The sequence below is a fragment of the Spermophilus citellus genome (genome assembly GCF_964194105.1).
Source record: "Spermophilus citellus genome assembly, chromosome: 9".
Lineage (NCBI taxonomy): Eukaryota > Metazoa > Chordata > Mammalia > Rodentia > Sciuridae > Spermophilus > Spermophilus citellus.
In genome coordinates, this window is record NC_138191.1 from 132,665,842 (window position 1) to 132,682,666 (window position 16,825).

The 16,825-nt window shown below is 41.3% G+C and overlaps 1 protein-coding gene across 6 annotated transcripts in view; it reads right to left on the bottom strand.

The window, feature by feature from the left end:
- UBE4B (ubiquitination factor E4B) overlaps positions 1–16,825 on the bottom strand; it is a 117,022-nt gene that overhangs the window by 41,637 nt on the left and 58,560 nt on the right. For 3 of the 6 annotated variants that reach the window (XM_081306803.1, XM_081306800.1, XM_081306804.1), the window contains 8 exons: positions 16,435–16,522; positions 15,257–15,401; positions 13,444–13,672; positions 12,603–13,016; positions 11,760–11,900; positions 4,544–4,685; positions 3,225–3,325; positions 1,447–1,561 (listed from right to left, as the gene is read on the bottom strand). In XM_081306803.1, coding sequence (XP_081162929.1) covers positions 1,447–1,561; positions 3,225–3,325; positions 4,544–4,685; positions 11,760–11,900; positions 12,603–13,016; positions 13,444–13,672; positions 15,257–15,401; positions 16,435–16,522 — 1,375 coding nt within the window. The remainder of the gene's footprint in view (positions 1–1,446; positions 1,562–3,224; positions 3,326–4,543; positions 4,686–11,759; positions 11,901–12,602; positions 13,017–13,443; positions 13,673–15,256; positions 15,402–16,434; positions 16,523–16,825) is intronic. The other 3 variants (XM_081306801.1, XM_081306802.1, XM_081306805.1) reach the window with 3 other exon arrangements.

A 16,825-nucleotide genomic window follows, 5' to 3' on the forward strand; every position in this document is an offset into this window, starting at 1 on the left:
TTCTTTTCCTTTGTGACCAGGAGATGGAACCCAGGCAAGTGCTCTACCACTGAGCCACAGCCAGCCAAGGCCTTAGAATTCTGTGGGTAAAAATAATCAGGTCCATGGTGATCATACAACACTGTGAATGGGTTAAATGCCATGGATTTTACACTCTGAAATGGTAAATTTGATGTTATATGAACTTAGCCTAAATTTCAAAAACCAAAGAGGTAACTCTGTGACCTCTGCATAAGTTTGTTCATGAGTATAATGGCATAACCTGTCCCTTTTAGCAGATTCTGGGGCGGATTTTCTAGTTAACAACAACTGGGCTCCTCTGTCTGTGAGGTCTTTCTGAATATGAAAGGCATTCCACATGTTACCGCCCACTATGGCTGTAAGAGCGCATCTTTCAGCAGGCCTGGGCAGTTCCTTGTTTCATCAGAGTTCAGCTCACTCTTCCACCTTCAATATGCCTGTTAGTCACAAGAAGATAAGCAGCCAAGGAACCCCAGGCAGAGTACACAGCAGGCCCTGGAATTTTCTTTTACAAATACTTTGAAGACTGCTAAAAATACAACTCCCAAGAACTCAAAAGGTCTTAAAATCAATGCCACAGGTATGTATAAAATAGGTATAAAACAATCATGTCAATTACAGAGATTGCCTGTTTTTCTAATCACACACACACAAAAAGAAACAGTAATGCAACAAATTGTATAAAAAAATTGTAAAAATGCTTTCATCAGGGGAAATGGCCTGTGAGCTACAGCTCAGACAAAGCACCCTTTACAACATGCAGTACAAACATCAAACAGAATGTGCTACCTGTTTGACCTTGCAGGAAACTTCCAAGACAATGTAAATAGCTTCACCATTACACATTGCACATCTGCATTTGCACTTGGTTATAACCACCATGATATCAAAACAGTGTAGAAATAATGAATGACATGAATGTTAAGATAGCAGGCATCTTTTTTAGTTTGGTGATAAGGAGACAGATCCTGTGTGACATGTGAACTGCCACTTACCTAGCTGGGTCACTAATTTATGAAACTTAACAGACTCAAAACTACCTGTTAGCAGTACTCATCTGGAAAAATGCTCAGCATGCCTTATGCCATCTCCTGGTATTCCCTGATTAACAAGCTCCTTGAAATAGGGGGCAGGGTTTTATGTTTCCTTCTTAGCTCCCAAAGCAGCTAGAATAGACCCTGTTTAAAAGACTAGATGCTTGACTGATTAGTTGAAATGGGTACATGATTTCAATAGTGCAGCTGTCAAACCAATTTCCTTAAGAAAAGAATCTTAGGTGGGTCTTCTCTCTGAGCAAATAACACATGCATGTTCAAATCTTGGAACAGAATTTCTAATATATGGCATATTTGGAAATCAGCCTCAGATAGATGCAGTTAGGCTAAAGGTCGTTATATAGTAGTAGCAAACCTCACACATCCATACCTGTTTAAATACTTCCTCATCCTGGTGAGTGGTTCGCACCAGTTCTTGAATGAAGCCATATGGGAGATTCCTACATAGCATGTACGGCACGAGGAAGGACGGCTGCTGCATGGACCTGTGGAGCCATGAAAATCAAGGCTGTGATGAAGTCAATACGTTACACGCCAACACAGCACTTGAGATGTCACAGCAGAATCAACTGCCCAGGCAAAGCACCAAATTCCAAATCTTTCAAATAGTCTGCCTGACAGTCCTTTGCAAAAGATAAACGTTCTTATGAATGGCAACCATTTCTTGGCTTTTTAAATGAGACAGTACAGGAAATTTCAAAGAACCCAGCTCTTTCTACAAAGAGTCCTTCAAAAAAGAAACATGAGGTGCTGGGACTGTAGCTCAGTGGTGGAGTACTTGCCTAGCGTATGTGAGGCACTGGGCTCAATCCACAGGACCACATAAAAGTAAATAAATAATATAAGAGTATTGTGTCCACCTACAACTAAAAAGAAAAATTAGGAAAAAATGAAGCATTATATATTTCTTTTACTTATTTGTTTATGTCTATGTCTCATCCAAATTGAAAAAAAAAATTAAGATGAGCAGTTGTCTTTTTAAGACTCTTAATTTTAACCATGGAACATTTTTTAAAATAGTTTTTTAGCTGTCGATGGACCTTTATTTAATTTGTTTATTTATATATGGTGCCAAGAATCGAAACCAGAGAGGCAAGTGTTCTACCACTGAGCCACAACCTCAGCCCTTAACCATGTAACGTAAACTTTTGCTACATGTATGCTGGGTACCTGGTGCAAAATTGTAATTCTGGCGGGTCAGAAGGCTGAGACAAGAGGATCACAAGTTCAAAGCTAGCCTTGTCACTTAGTGAGACCATGTCTCAAAATAAAAAATACAAAGAGCGAGGGATGTGGCTCAGTGGTAAAGTGCCCCACTGTAAAATCCCCAGTACCAATAAAATGAAATGAAGTGAAATTTTGGTACATGTACTTAATTTTCATTCTTTTGAAAAATTTCAAAAACAAACGGTTATGGTACAAAAATAATACAGAACACACAGAATAAATGTAAATTTATCACTTTTCCTTTAGATATTTTTGCATAAGGGAAATTAAATATATACTTTTTATTAAAACTGAAATCAGAAGCAAACACAAAGTAGTTCTTAGGATGATTTCCAAATTACCCATTCTACCACTCTGCTTTATTACTAAGTAACAGAAAATGATTCCACACAATCTGGAAATTCACGATCTATACATTTTGTTAAATTATCTCCACTGATTCCAAGCAGTTGTTTTCAACTAAATTATAATTATCTATAATTGCTGTACATGTTTAAAAAATAACCTATTTTTAAAAAGACATGGACCTCTTAGAACATAAATAATTCCTTTTAAAAATCTATTTTGGACTACTTTAGAAGATAAGGAAGAAACAGTCCTCTATTTTCCTAGTACTTTAGAGAAGGAAAAGGCTCTCAGATCATTTAATCAAACACTTTCACTTTTTATTAAAAAAAAAAGATATATATTTTTTACTTATAGATAAGACACAATACCTTTATTTTATTTTTATGTGGTACTGAAGATTGAACCCAGGGCCCCACATGTGCCAGGCAAGTGCTCTACCACTGAGCCCCAGCTCCAGCCTCAAATACCTTCACTTTTCAGGTCGAGGGAGTTCTCTGCATGTGGTGCAGCATGCAGGGTCCTCTCCCTGCTGACCTCAAGCATACACCACATAAGGCTCTGCATTGTGCATACCTTGGTTGTGTGAGGGAACCTTGTAGTACTAGTGCAGTGTGGGATATGCACTGGGAGCGGATGTTGCTCAGAAGCTGGCTGACTGCTGGCTGGCTGCACATCTGAAATGGACAAGAAACCAACAGAATCATCCCAAGCTGCTGAAGAGCACCAGAGGCCAGAAGAGTGAGGGCTGGAAAAGGGCATGCTCCTCTCTTTATTTCCTCCTTATCAGCAAGCTGCAGTGAAAGTGTCATCCAGCCACTACATTGCCTCTGATAGAATGTACGCTCAGAAAAGAGGAGAGAGGCCCAACCTCAGAGATGCACCTGTTATCTTTGCCTTTGCTAAAGCTACATATGACAATCCCCAAAGGAGCCCTCACAAATAAGAAACCAATAGGTAGACAATCAGATTAGCTTCCAACATACAGCTAGAACTAAGTAACAAAATAAAGGTAAAAATGAGAGAATAAGGAAGCCAAGTCGGCACAGCTTAGTGGACAGGTGTAGCTTCCTGAGTTAGAACCTAACCTTATTGCCAGGCACGGTGGTGAACACCTGTAATCCCAGTGGCTCAGGAGGCTGAGACAGGAGGAGCGCAAGTTCAAAGCCAGCCTCAGCAAAAAGCAAGGAGCTAAACAACTCACTGAGACCCTGTCTTTAACTATAGACAATTATGACCTTAGTCTCTAAGGTGTCTGTTTATTCTTGGAAAGAACACCTATCTTACATGTGGCTTCTCTGGGCTCACTGAGAAACTGTAAGAATTGAAACCAACACAGACTTCACAAAACCCTTGCTGGTCCTAGTGCTCCGTAACGCTGGTTATTATCTTGACCATCGCTGGCTACCAGCAATCAGTAGGGCCTTATAAGTCACTACATAGCCAGCTACAGGGCAGTCAAGAGAGGACTCTGAAACCAGGCTATCTGGGTTTCCTTCTTGGCTCTATCACGTCTTTCCTTCACTAGGATGTTTTCTTTCTTTCCTTCTTTCTTTTTTTTTAATATTTATTTTTTAGTTGTAGTTGGACACAATACTTTTACTTAGTTATTTTTATGTGGTGCTGTGAATTGATCCCAGGACCTCGCACATGCTAGGCAAGCACCTCTACCGCTGAGCCACAACCCCAGCCCTAAGATGTGACTTCTATGAAGGCAGAAATCTGTTTTGTTCACTAATGCATCCCAAGCTGCTAGTACAGTGCCTGGCACAGAGATGCTCCAAAACAAACTACTTGACTGACTAAATAAATGAATGACTTCTCCGTTCAAGAGGGGATTATCAAAGAAATACTGGGGCTTTTTTTTTTTTCTTTAATAATCTGGTTCATATTACCTTTGGTGCTTTTTTTTCCTCTATTCCAACTCGGTCAAAACACTCAATGAGGTAGTTCAGCATATCTGTCTCCTTGCAGGTTTCAATGGTGAAATGGTCACTGTAGGAATCCCAACTACTTGCTCCACCAGAGGCTCCCAAACTTTGGAGAAGAGGAAAAAAAAAAAAAAAAAAAAAAAAGATGGTGCTTACCCCCTCTTGATCATTTCTTCTTGATAGTCTTTGTTTCTGCAGCAGAAAGCCTGCTAGAATCCCTGCAACCTTCACAAAGCACAGACACCCATGCAGCACAGACTGCAGCTGACTGCTTGGCTCACCCGCTCCCAGCCCAACAAAACTGGCTTCTGGTGAACACTTGATGGTCCTACTAAGGGGACCTCATCTTAACGGATTTGCTATTAACACAAGATTTTCAAAATTTTCAGTGAAAAAACTTGAGTTAGCACAGTAAAATCAAAACAAACAAGTTTTATTTGTGAGCAGACCTGGCTCCAGCCCTGGCCTTAGTGCTGATATATTTACCTGAGCCCAGAACCTCTATTACATCTGCAGTGAGGCTTTAGTGAAATAATGTGGAAGTGCTTTGGAAAATATCACCAGGTCACAATGTGAAGCACAGTTATTATTTATATTAACTATTCTCTGAGACAAAAGCCAAACATAGTAGTGAGGGTTAGGTCTGAGGGAATTAAACAAAGTTAATGTATTAAACAAAGTTAATGTCCACCATCACAGGTCTCATACCAAATTAGGTATTTAACTCAAATTATCTGATATACATACAATATACGAAGACATTAGTCAAGGCATAGAAGGCATGAAGAGGAAGAGAGAAAATAAACTTAGTAAAATTATTACATTTAGAAGATGATAAATGATGGGAAGAACATCAGGAACCCGAGAGTTCCTATTTCAATCTGGGGCAGAAACTAGAAGGACCAGGAAGAATTTAGAGCACAATAGCATGTTATGCAGCATAACAGATATGCATAACAAGTTTTGGAACATATACAGTGATCTTGGAATTAGAACATAACTGATCTTAGAATTCTGGGGAGAAAATAATTAACCTTAAAATGAAAACATGATATTAAAGCATTTCATTATAGAAGGTAAAAATAATGCCAGCTTTAAGTCCAAGGTTCTCAGCCCAGAGTCCAGCAAATCTGAACTCCTGTAGGACCTAGAATATGGTCTGACAGTGAGAAGGGAGGAGACAGGCTGAGAGGATGTCCAAGGAGACACAGCTCATCCCTGCCCACTGCATAGGCCACGAGGCCACCCAGAGACATGCCTAGGGTGGGCCAGCACGGAAACCTGAAAAACACATCTATGCTTGTGTCTTTATGGCAATTAATGTTTTGGTACATTTTATTAATTAATGGTGGGACCTGGTATCTGCTGAATGACCTGACAACAGAAAGGTGACTAGTGTAGAAAAGTACAGAGAAAACTTACTAGGGAACTAAACAAAAAAACCACCACCTAATTTAGAATATGGAGAATCCTCACAATAGAAAGGGCCAAGATTTCTCTATGCTGGAGGCAAGCTCTGTTTCAAGTGATTTGTGATTTTTCCCTCTTATGCTTGACATTAGTGTCAATATTCACTGAACATCTCAAAGATAAATAAATAGTGCTATCGCAGGCTTGTACCCAGACACAACTGTGGGTAGTTTTCCTGGAAACAGCTCTCACAGACATTTAAAAAAAAAAGATCTTTCTTATTTCCAATGAAAAAATTTAACTATTCATCTTCCCATATTTCTCACATTTTTAACACTTATGAAATGAAGAGTATCTTACATTTTACGACAACAGGTCATTACTAGCTGCAAGGAGTCAGTCTGAAGTGGCATCCCTTATAACACATGAACTTTTGTGTCCACATGAACTCAGCATGCTTAGATAGTGCTGGCTTGTGCAACAGCCAATTAAATTAAGTTCCATTCTTAGCAACACATTCCATTTAGTTTTAACTTCAATTTAACTCCTCACTCTCACTTGAAATATTTTCACAGGTATTTCACTGAGACATAAAAAGTGACCTATGCAGCAGTCTGCCTGTCTTGTGCCAGGCAATGCAATGAAAGGCACAGGGACTCAGAAGATCTCAGACAATTTTCAAAGCTAAATGACGTTGGTGTGTTTTGGTGATTATCAATCAGGCACCAACCAACTGGCTGGCTTTCAGAATGGGGGAAAAACCCTTTAACACAAAAGGAAATGTAAAGTCCAGTGTGTGTCAATGTTTCAATAAGACCAATCCTAAAGATGCCAAAGGAAGTCATGATAACATATTTAAAATGCCAGTTTCATTAATGCTGAGCTAAGAGTCAATAGCCCAAACTGATTAACAAGGATTTTTATATTCATGGTGAAAGAGCTGGGCTGAAATTAGGAATGTGATAATGAAGGAAAATGTGGTACTATTCCTACACATAAATTTATGCTATTAACAAACATTTTTTAAATATTTAAAATAGGTTGGGCTCCTGCAGTCCTGGGATTCAAAAGTTTGAGGCAGGAGAATCACTAGACCCAATATTCAAGATGAGTTTGGGAAACACAGTGGGCCCCCTGATCCTTACCTCTTCTACCCTCCAAATTTGTTTTCAGGAGTACTTCATTCTTCTTGAATTTCTTTTTATTATCAAAAAGCTATTATAAAATTCATTACACTTTTACCACTGTGCCATTCTAAAATCTTGAAAACATGTTGTATTTAAGTTTTAAAAGCATATATAAAATTATACCTTCCCCTGGGAGAACATGTGAGCCATTTTCTGGTAACTAAATCAACAATTCAATGTAACCATTAATTACTTCACTAACAGAAATATAGTTGAATCCTTTTGAAAACAATAAAAATACTGGGGGGGGGGCGGTGGCTGGGATTGGGCTCAGCAGTACAGCGCTTGTCTAGCATGCGCAGGGCCCTGGGTATGATCCTCAGCACCACATAAAAAATAAGTGAATGGAATAAAGATATTGTGTCCAACTATAACTAAAAAAATAAATATTAAAAAAATTTTTTCCAGGGATTGACACACATCAGATCTGTGCAGACTAAATTCCATTCTAAATGTACCGAGAAAACTTTTTTAGTGGTAGTTGAACACAATACCTTTATTTTATTTATTTATTTTTATGTGGTGCTGATGATCGAACCCAGGATCTCGCATGTGCAAGGCCAGAATTCTACCGCTGAGCCACAACCCAGCTGCCCCCACTTTTTTTTTGGTACCAGGGATTGAACCCAGGGGCACTTAACCACTTGGCTATATCTCTAGCTCTTTTTATATTTTACTTTGAGTCAGGGTCTCACTAAGTTGCTGAGGCTGGCTTTGAACTTGTGATCCCCCTGCCCTATCCTCCCGAGTCGCTGGGTTTACAGGCATGTGCCACTGGGCCCGGCTGAAAACTTGCTCATTAAAGGACTCCATAAAATTTTCTTCCATAATGAGAATAATCACCCTCCTATTTATCAACTTTTTAAATGCAAAGTTGGGAATTTTGTATTTTCTCAATCCAAGGCAAAGTCAGAGCTGTGCCGGTTTAAGCAGTATAAATTCAGTCAATGAATGTGCACAGTGAGCCTGCTAGGTTCCAGGCACTGTTGCAGGTTCTGGATTCTACACTGATGACCTTTTCGATGCGGCAATTATATTCTAGAGGTGGGGACCATCAATGACAAACTCATAGGTAAGTGCTGTGAGGGAAAAGAAAAGTGAGTGCAGGCGATGGCATGAGGCAGCATGTGTGTAAGTGCTGTTTAACACAGCAGAGCCGGCAACCAGCCTCTAAGCAGCCTGCACTCACACAGGCCTCACGGAAGGCCGAGAGCAGGCCAGATAGCTCTCTGCGGGAAGAGTGGCCCAAAGAGAGGAAATGAGTGCAAATGTGTAAGGCAGGAGGAAATATTACATGCCACGAGGATGGAGGCAAGTGGAGAGAGGCGAGGGGAAATGTTTTGTTCCCACTACTTCCATGGTGCATCCTCCAAGTATGATGACCAACGGCAACGGGAGAACAAACGTCAATCTTCTGTCTACTAACTGGCCTTTCTCTGTTCACACAGGCTCCTAACACTCAAGGTCTGATCTTCTTCACTGACGCATCTAAGCAGTTAACAAACAAAAAAGCAAACAAAAAAAAGAGTCCCTGATGATGTCACTGAGTTAGGAAATTAGCTGTGGAGCTGCCTAACCTCTTATTTATTGAGCCACCTGGAGTTTTCTGTCCCTTTCAGTCTTAGGGACCTCATGGAGAAAGTAATAATGTTGAAGTTTCTTTTCCTTCATGAGGACATGGGAGAAGGCTCTTTGGCAGAAGCCCCGAGCCTGACTGGAGGCAATGGAAGACTGTACTTACCACTTGACCATGTGCCTAAGCTGAGACCTAATCATCAGAAGAACCAGGGAGGGAAGGGTGGTGGGGAGGAGCAAACAAAAGTGCAATAAAAAATAACATAACCCCATTTCTCTCCAGCCACCAACTTCCTGAGGAAGACTCTACTGGGATCTGAATCACAAGACAATTTTCCCTTCACTCACTTTCCTTCGAGAATAGTTCCTCATAATTCCTACAGTGCATTTCACAGAAGACTTGAAAACACTTCAGAGGAATGTTTTGCCTTTCCTAAATTAGACCCCGTCATTAAAACTGTAAATGATCAACATATGCCTGCAGGTCACAACTACTTCCAAAAGTATCTGCAGATTTCAAACTCTGCTGAGCCAACAGAAGGGAAAATGGAGACAATTCCACTTAATTCTTGTGACACTAACTTAGAAGTATGTGTTAAAATTGCTTATTTCAAAATAAACAAAAGATCACATAGAAAGGGACGGGAAATCCATCTGTGCTGGTCACTCAAGTGAACAAGGTGTTTTTTTTTGTTTTTTTTTTTGTTTGTTTGTTTGTTTTTTTTAAAGAGAGAGTGAGAGAGAGAGGGGGACAGAGAGAGAAAGAATTTTAATATTTATTTATTTTTTCTTAGTTCTCGGCGGACACAACATCTTTGTTGGTATGTGGTGCTGAGGATCGAACCCGGGCCACACGCATGCCAGGCGAGTGCGCTACCGCCTGAGCCACATCCCCAGCCCCTGAACAAGGTGTTTGTTGCCTCGTCCTGGTTTTGGCCCTGTGTGTCCCCAAACTCTCCCATTTGTTTAAACAGTTTGTGTTATACATTTTTCACTATTGTTGTGCCATTAAAAAAAAATTATATATATATATAGTTGTAGATGGACACAATACCTTAATTTATTTATTTTTATGCGGTGCTGAGAATCAAATCCAGTGTCTCACATGTGCTAGGCACTACAACTGAGCCACCCTCTGTTGTGCCATTTCTGATACCCATGAGTAACATACAATTGGAGTATCTAACCTGCAACCTGGATTATCTGATTTCCTTGCAACAGCCTGTGAGGGGCATGCCAACAGACCAGAAGGGCATTTCGTAGTTAAGGAGTAAAATGAGGCTGGGGTGTAGCTCAGGGATAGAATGAGCTTTCCCGGCATGCAAGAGGTCTTGCTTATCAACTCCCAGCTTTGCCCTCCTCTGCCCCCCAAGAAAAGAAGCTGGTACTTCCTAGCCAAGGAATAGAGAAGATGCCTAGACGCTCAGTAGCGAAATTACTAGTGAGGAACAGGAAGAGCAGATACTGCTGCCCACAGAAGGCTAGGCCAGAGGCAGCGCAGGGTGGTGGAAAAGAATGTGAGCTCCAGTTTCCCGCCTGCCTGAGTCTGAATGCAGGCTCTGCTGCTAACTAGTTGGTGACTTTAACCTACCTGTTCCTCAGTTTCCTCAGGGAATACTACATGGGATTAAACAAGGTCACTTAAGCAGAGTATCAGGTGAATCATCCTTAATAAGCGTGTGCTGCTATTATTACACAACCAGCAAGTGTTTTTCCTAGGATATAAAATCAAGATCTGAGGTGAGGCTCGGATGTTAGAAATCTAGAGAGAGAGGTGTTAGTAAAAGCACCATGACCAGATATACCTGTTAAGAAAGTTGGAATTAAATAGGCCAGGGAAAGAAAAGAGTGTTTCCCCCACAGATAATTTACAGCAAAACAGGTAACAAAGCAATTTTACAATGATGGAATGTGATTCCTAAGGATTATGCCTGCTGTATGACTTCAATCATGCAGAGGATTTTATGTACATGAAAAAGCCACGTACACCTTTGGGAAATTTCCTTGAGAAGTAATGATGCAATGTTCACTTTTAATGTGGCCCAGGGATCCCCCACTCTCAATTTTTTTTTAATACAAATATCAACCTTCTGGAATTGATATTTAGCCTGTATCAACACTCCTCAGTGCTCTCTAATGATTCTTCTGAACACAGTCAGATTTAATGAAGTGACCTAACCTTACTGCGGTCTCTATTTATAGCCTGGAGTTATTTTTGAACAGTGCTGGGCACAAATACCAACTCTGTCCAGAGGAAACTTCAATTTAAGAGCAAAACTGTAAGAAGAGTCAGAGGGTTAGATATTTTGTTGCTCAGAGTCGCCTAGAAAACCCAAGTAGTGGTCTTCACTTGGTTTTGGGGCTGAACATGCAGCAACATCTTGAATTATGTTTTAGCTTCTGAAGTCATTCCTGGGCTCTTTAAACAAATGGGTTCTGGCTTCACAAGGTCAAGGAGGGACTCAGAGCAATATAAGGTTAGAAGTGAAAGTAGAAGCCCCATTGTATCAAACATATGACCCCATGTGCTCTTCAACAGATTATCTAGACTGAGCATGGTGGAGTGGGGATAGGAGGGAACACAAACACACAAGTTCCCACCCCTATGCCACTGCTAACACCAGCAACCCATGCATGCAATCGTCATGACGAAAACATGCCTCATGGTGCAGATTGTCCACAAGAACATTTTGCAATAGCCAAATGAAGGGTCCTTCATTTTAGATCTGAGAGTGCTTGAACTTAACCACAAATGGTAGTTGGTTTGTTTTCAGGCTTCTGACAAATGATTATGGGTGAGTGTTCCTCTGAATTACCTGGCAACTACATGAAGTGTTTTATGTGTCACTTTTTCTAGTTAAAAGATCTTCACATGTCAACACAATTGCTAACCTGCCTCCTTTGATCCTAGTCTGTTTGGATTCCAAGCACACCTCTAAGTAGGGCTCATACAAGTTAGTTCCTAAGCACCTAAGCACATGCAGGGTAAGACTCCATTCCTCAGATACCTGGACCCAAACTGGACACAAGAAAAATCATCACCACCACCACCACCTTCATCACCATCATCATCATCTTCTTCATCTTCTTCATCACTACTGTCTCCAGAAAGTGCGAGGAAGAGGAAGGAGAAAGGATTGTCGTACATACTACCACAACAAAAGCAAAAAAGGTCATCAGGGAACAAAGGAAAAACAAGAGGGAGAGGCTTTGCATCTGCTGTCTTTTATCCACTTACATGCAAAAAATTACACATTATAGAACTAAGTGGACACATTTGAGAGAAGAGGCCACTGGATTCATGGAATTCTGATACTGCTTATTTGAGGTTGAAATTACATGTGATCAGAAATCAAAACATCAAGGTGTGACCAGAGGGAGCTGCACCCACTGGAAGGAAGAACACCAGGCTCAGACTTGCCCACAGTCTGGGGGTCGGACTGCACTTCACCACCCTGGCGGCAGTCCAAAAAGTCAAAATGTGGCCCAGGGATCCCCCACTCTCAAATAACACACTGACCACAGTCTTTGAAACTAATTTATAAGGAAGAATGACACACGAACTAGAGTTTTAAAAATAAAGTTGTTTCTTTTTTCAGAAAAGGAAGGAGGGAAAGGAGAGGAACGGGAGGTACAACAGAGCAGCCCTTGCTTACTGATGTGATCAAAGCCTAGGAAGAGCGTGGACTCAGGTCACATGCCCACCAAACTAGTTAGTGGCACAGGTTAATGACCCAAAACAACTTCCAAAATTTAACTGAGGTCAGCGTCACACAACAGTTCTTTCAAACCATGTTAATCTCCCTCCCTACACTGCAAACACACGCGCAACTCTCCTGCTAAGAAAATACCTAGGAGAGATCCGTAGGGAGGAGGGACGTCTGCTGGCGTCACTGGGTGAAGCAGGAGGCACAGCTGGGCCCATGCTGGGGGCCCTCGGTCTGGAAGTGCTGACAGGTACTGCCTGAGGGCTACTTGCAAGGGCAGGGAGCCGTGGGGAGCTAGATGGGATGGAGATGCCTGAAGACCGTGGGATGGGACACGGTGAAGTCCCCCACGGATGCATGATAGTGTAGGGCCGATACCGTGGGGACGAGGGCTGGCTTCCTGCCGCCGCAGTTCCAGAAGCCACACTGTGATGGCTGAGGGAAGCAGAAGGCGTAGCTGTCTGGAGGGCTACATGGGAAGGTGAGGCAAAAGATGGACTCAGCACTGGTACCGAGTTCCAGAAGCTGGTAGTGGGAGCTGGACTAGTTTCATAGAGGCTAAAGTAGTTGAGAAAGGGAGGAAAGAAGAGAAAAATCAAAGCAAAACTTGAGATAACTGAAACAGAAAGTTTTAGGTTTTTAAATGATAATTACATTTCATATCTCTTAAAGTTGCAGTACAGAGATCAGATAATCATTTAAATAAAAATCTAATTGTTGTGTTGATCTAAGGTAGCATACATAGCTATTTATTTCTAAAATTTAAACTACCAATAACCTAACCATGGAAAGCCCCCCCCCGCCCCAAAAAAATCCAATTTAGAAAAGATAATATCACTTAAAAAGACTAAGTCCATCTGCCCAAATATGATACGTATCATAATGTCCATGACACAGTTCAACGTTGTAAATGAACATTCCCTTCTACATCCTTCATGGCTGTTTTACTCCCAATTAGACGTGCACACTGGTGAACCACACTGACCTAGACAAAGAGCTGGCACTGAAGGAACCCAGGTTGCAGAACATAGGGCTTGTTCCTGGATTGGAGCCAGTGTTCAGCATAAGATTTCTGTCTGGTGACCGAGCTGCAGCTGCAATGGGCTGTGATGTGGCTGTCAGACTGGCAAATGGGTTTTCATCTCTAGTCTGAGTGGACATCATTAGCACTTCCATCAAAATCTGGCCAATCAAGTCCTTAAAATCAGAGAACACTGTTGGGAAGGCAGAATAAAGAACAGGTTACACATGGCTCTTCATACACATGGTCTTCAAATAAGCCAAATGGAACCAGAGGGTTCAGTATGACATCCTGGACTGGATTCTGGAACAGTAAAAGGACATTAGTGGACAACCTGTTGATATCCAAATAAAGTCTGGTGTTTTGTCACTAGTCATTAGTTTTAGTGAATGTACCACTGCTACATCAGAAGTTACCATCAGAGGAAACTGAGTAAAGGCATACAGGAATTCCCTGCCCTATCTTTGAAATTTTTCTATAAATCGAGTTGCTCTCAAAATAAAAGTTCATTTAAAAACAAAATGGAGTGTGTCAGTGAAGTTACTGCTGATGTACGTGTTAACTGTAAACGAAGCCACGTCCACCCTCAGAGGTCAGGTCATCGCACCACAAACACAACAGGGTTGATATTTCTTAACCAGTATACACAGTACATAGAGCTTGACATACAGTGCAACTGATAAGACCAAAGTTCAAAAGATTTTATGGAGTGTCCAATGCTAAATCACCATCTGGCTTTCTGCAGCAGGTTCCACAGTCCAACGGCCTTCTTACTCTTTGTGGCTTCCAACTGATTTGCTGTTGGTCTTCAGACTTATTCTAAATTTTACTAAACAAATAAAAGTTCTAACCCATGGAAATTTCACCTAATTTGGTTATTAAAAATTACCACTTATATGTGTTATACATATTTTGAGACTTGCAGCAAGAATAGCACATGGCAAGGTTTTAAAACACATGGTTGCTCTGTTCATGTCCATAATCAGAGTTAATAAGAAGACACCAATAAAATCAGAAATAGCCTGTACATCCTCCAGGAACGGACAGCTTTCTTCTCTTCCTAGAAGACAGGACAAATAAGGAGGGAAAGGCGGCCACCTTACCAGTCACTCATTCATTTAAAATATATCTATTGTGGGACTATTTTGTACAAGACGCCTTTCTAAGGACTGGGGTACATCAGTGAGTAAAACAGACGGAAACCCCCACAGGGTGTTGCTGTGTGCAAGCACGCCAGCAGCCCCTCTGCTTCCCCATGCAGCCGACAGCTAAGAAACAATGACAGCACCACTGTTGCACCTGGCTCAAGTTTTACATTCTGCCATGACCTCGTTCACCACTCTAGTCATCCAGAACCCCAGGACGCCACCTGTACTAAGCAATTTAGCCCAACTTATTTGCTTTGTTGTCTACACATGGCCTGGAAGGCACTTGAAGCAGGTCTCTGTAAACACCTCCCAGGCTCCCTAGGGACCCTTTATAAAGGAGCAAATGCCTTCTCTAAGTTACCTTCTACTAAAAAGGAAAAAACTCCAATTCTGTGACCATTAACTTATATCATTCTCTTGTGTGGAAGTCAAGAAAGTACAAAAAAATTTATCAGAGGTCAGTGGACGGGGAAGAAAGGTGTCAAAACAGCAGTGTACGCAACAAGAAGTGCCCCTGTCATCAAATGTACATCCCCACAGCAAGACATGTGGACACAGAGGAAAGCACAGCGTCGGGCTTGCCTCCTGTCAGCGCTCTGAAAAGGCTGCCTGCAGAGCTGGAGTCCTACCTTCTTTTGGGTTCTGCTTAAACTGCGCAGAAAGAGAAGAAAGAAAGATGACATCTCTGTCCCGATCCTTCCAAGAGACTCGGAAGATCTTACAGACCAGCTGTAAGGCCTGCTCTTCAGACACCTCTGGGCCTGAGGAAGGCTCCTGGTAAGGAAGAAGATCTGGGGTTAATCTCCAGAAGGAGGCAAGAGCTGGAAACTTCAACAGGAATACTTTATTCAGATTGAATTTATTTAATAATGAGGATTTTTTTTAAATGCATAAAACCATTCAAGCACTAAGAGGAAAACTGAATCTGTCACTATTACTTCGAGGTTATAACATCTGGGTCTCATGAACTTCTGATATAGTTTATAGAAAAGCATAAAAAAAGCAAGGGTGTTATCAGGAACAACTCAGTGAGAAATGTGATACAGGCTGGATATACAGCCTATTTTTGGTTCTAAATTTCAAAGGATCAGGTTAACATTCTAGGTACATAACCAATTTTCCTTCAGGAGTTTTCTCCCAATTTAACACCTCTCATTATATTCCACCACAGATACAATACCATATACATAAGAATACCATATATGTAAGAACTTAAATTCTAAGAACTATACAAACTAAAGCTCAGCATCACTAGAAGCTCTAGGCCAACGTCTGGTCATCACCAATGCGCACTACTAACGCAGCCCAACGCCCAGCTGAAGGGAAAGTGGTGGAACTGCCACCAACGTGACGCCAAAAGCAAACCCCAACAAACCCCTAGTACGGGAACTAAGCTCGGCTGACAGTACAACACACAGGCCTGGTGGTTAAAGGCTTTCCTTGCTACTGATTTTACATATTTTGGCTTAAATTCCCACCATTTCTCTCGGAATACAGCCAAAGGTACGATGATCTACTTGTTCAGGCAAGACCAACAGAAAAAATTCTAATGAGCTCTATATTAGTTCCTACTGCAAATTAAATTTACTGATAAAAACCTAAACCTAAACCAAAGATAAATGAGGGATTTTACGAATTAAAAGTACTGAGAGATACTTCCATTAATAAGGGCAACTGAGGCTACGCACTCTCCTTGGAAAGGACAACCCCACCCACGTAGACTGACCGATCAGGGAGACCCACTCATGGCCGCTCCGGCAATGAGACACGACACTGGAGACTGGAAGGGGGCTTCCCTCTTACCCACCTTGTCACTGAGGCTCCTCTTTTCTCTTCGATCGTTTTCGTCAACCTCCATATTTTCAATTCCTGAATCCACATCCACCTGGGACATGCTTTAAGCATAAAAGACAAGTAAGTCTTTCAGCTTCTGTAAAACCCCCAATGTCACAGCTGCTGGTTGGGGAAAAGTTTTTAAGTATCAGTCAAAATCAGTCAGGAAAGCAAAATGAAAAATGTTCCTCTTTTTCTCTAATTAATTTTTAAAAGCTCTTCACCTATTGGGTTATAAATATCTTGCCTCCCACACTTTGGAAATGTTTCCCCCCAGATATCATTTCCTCAGGCTCAGTCTCCAACAAAGAGGAAAGCAAAACAGTGCAGCAGATTCTTCAGTCATGTTATTTTTAAATGACATA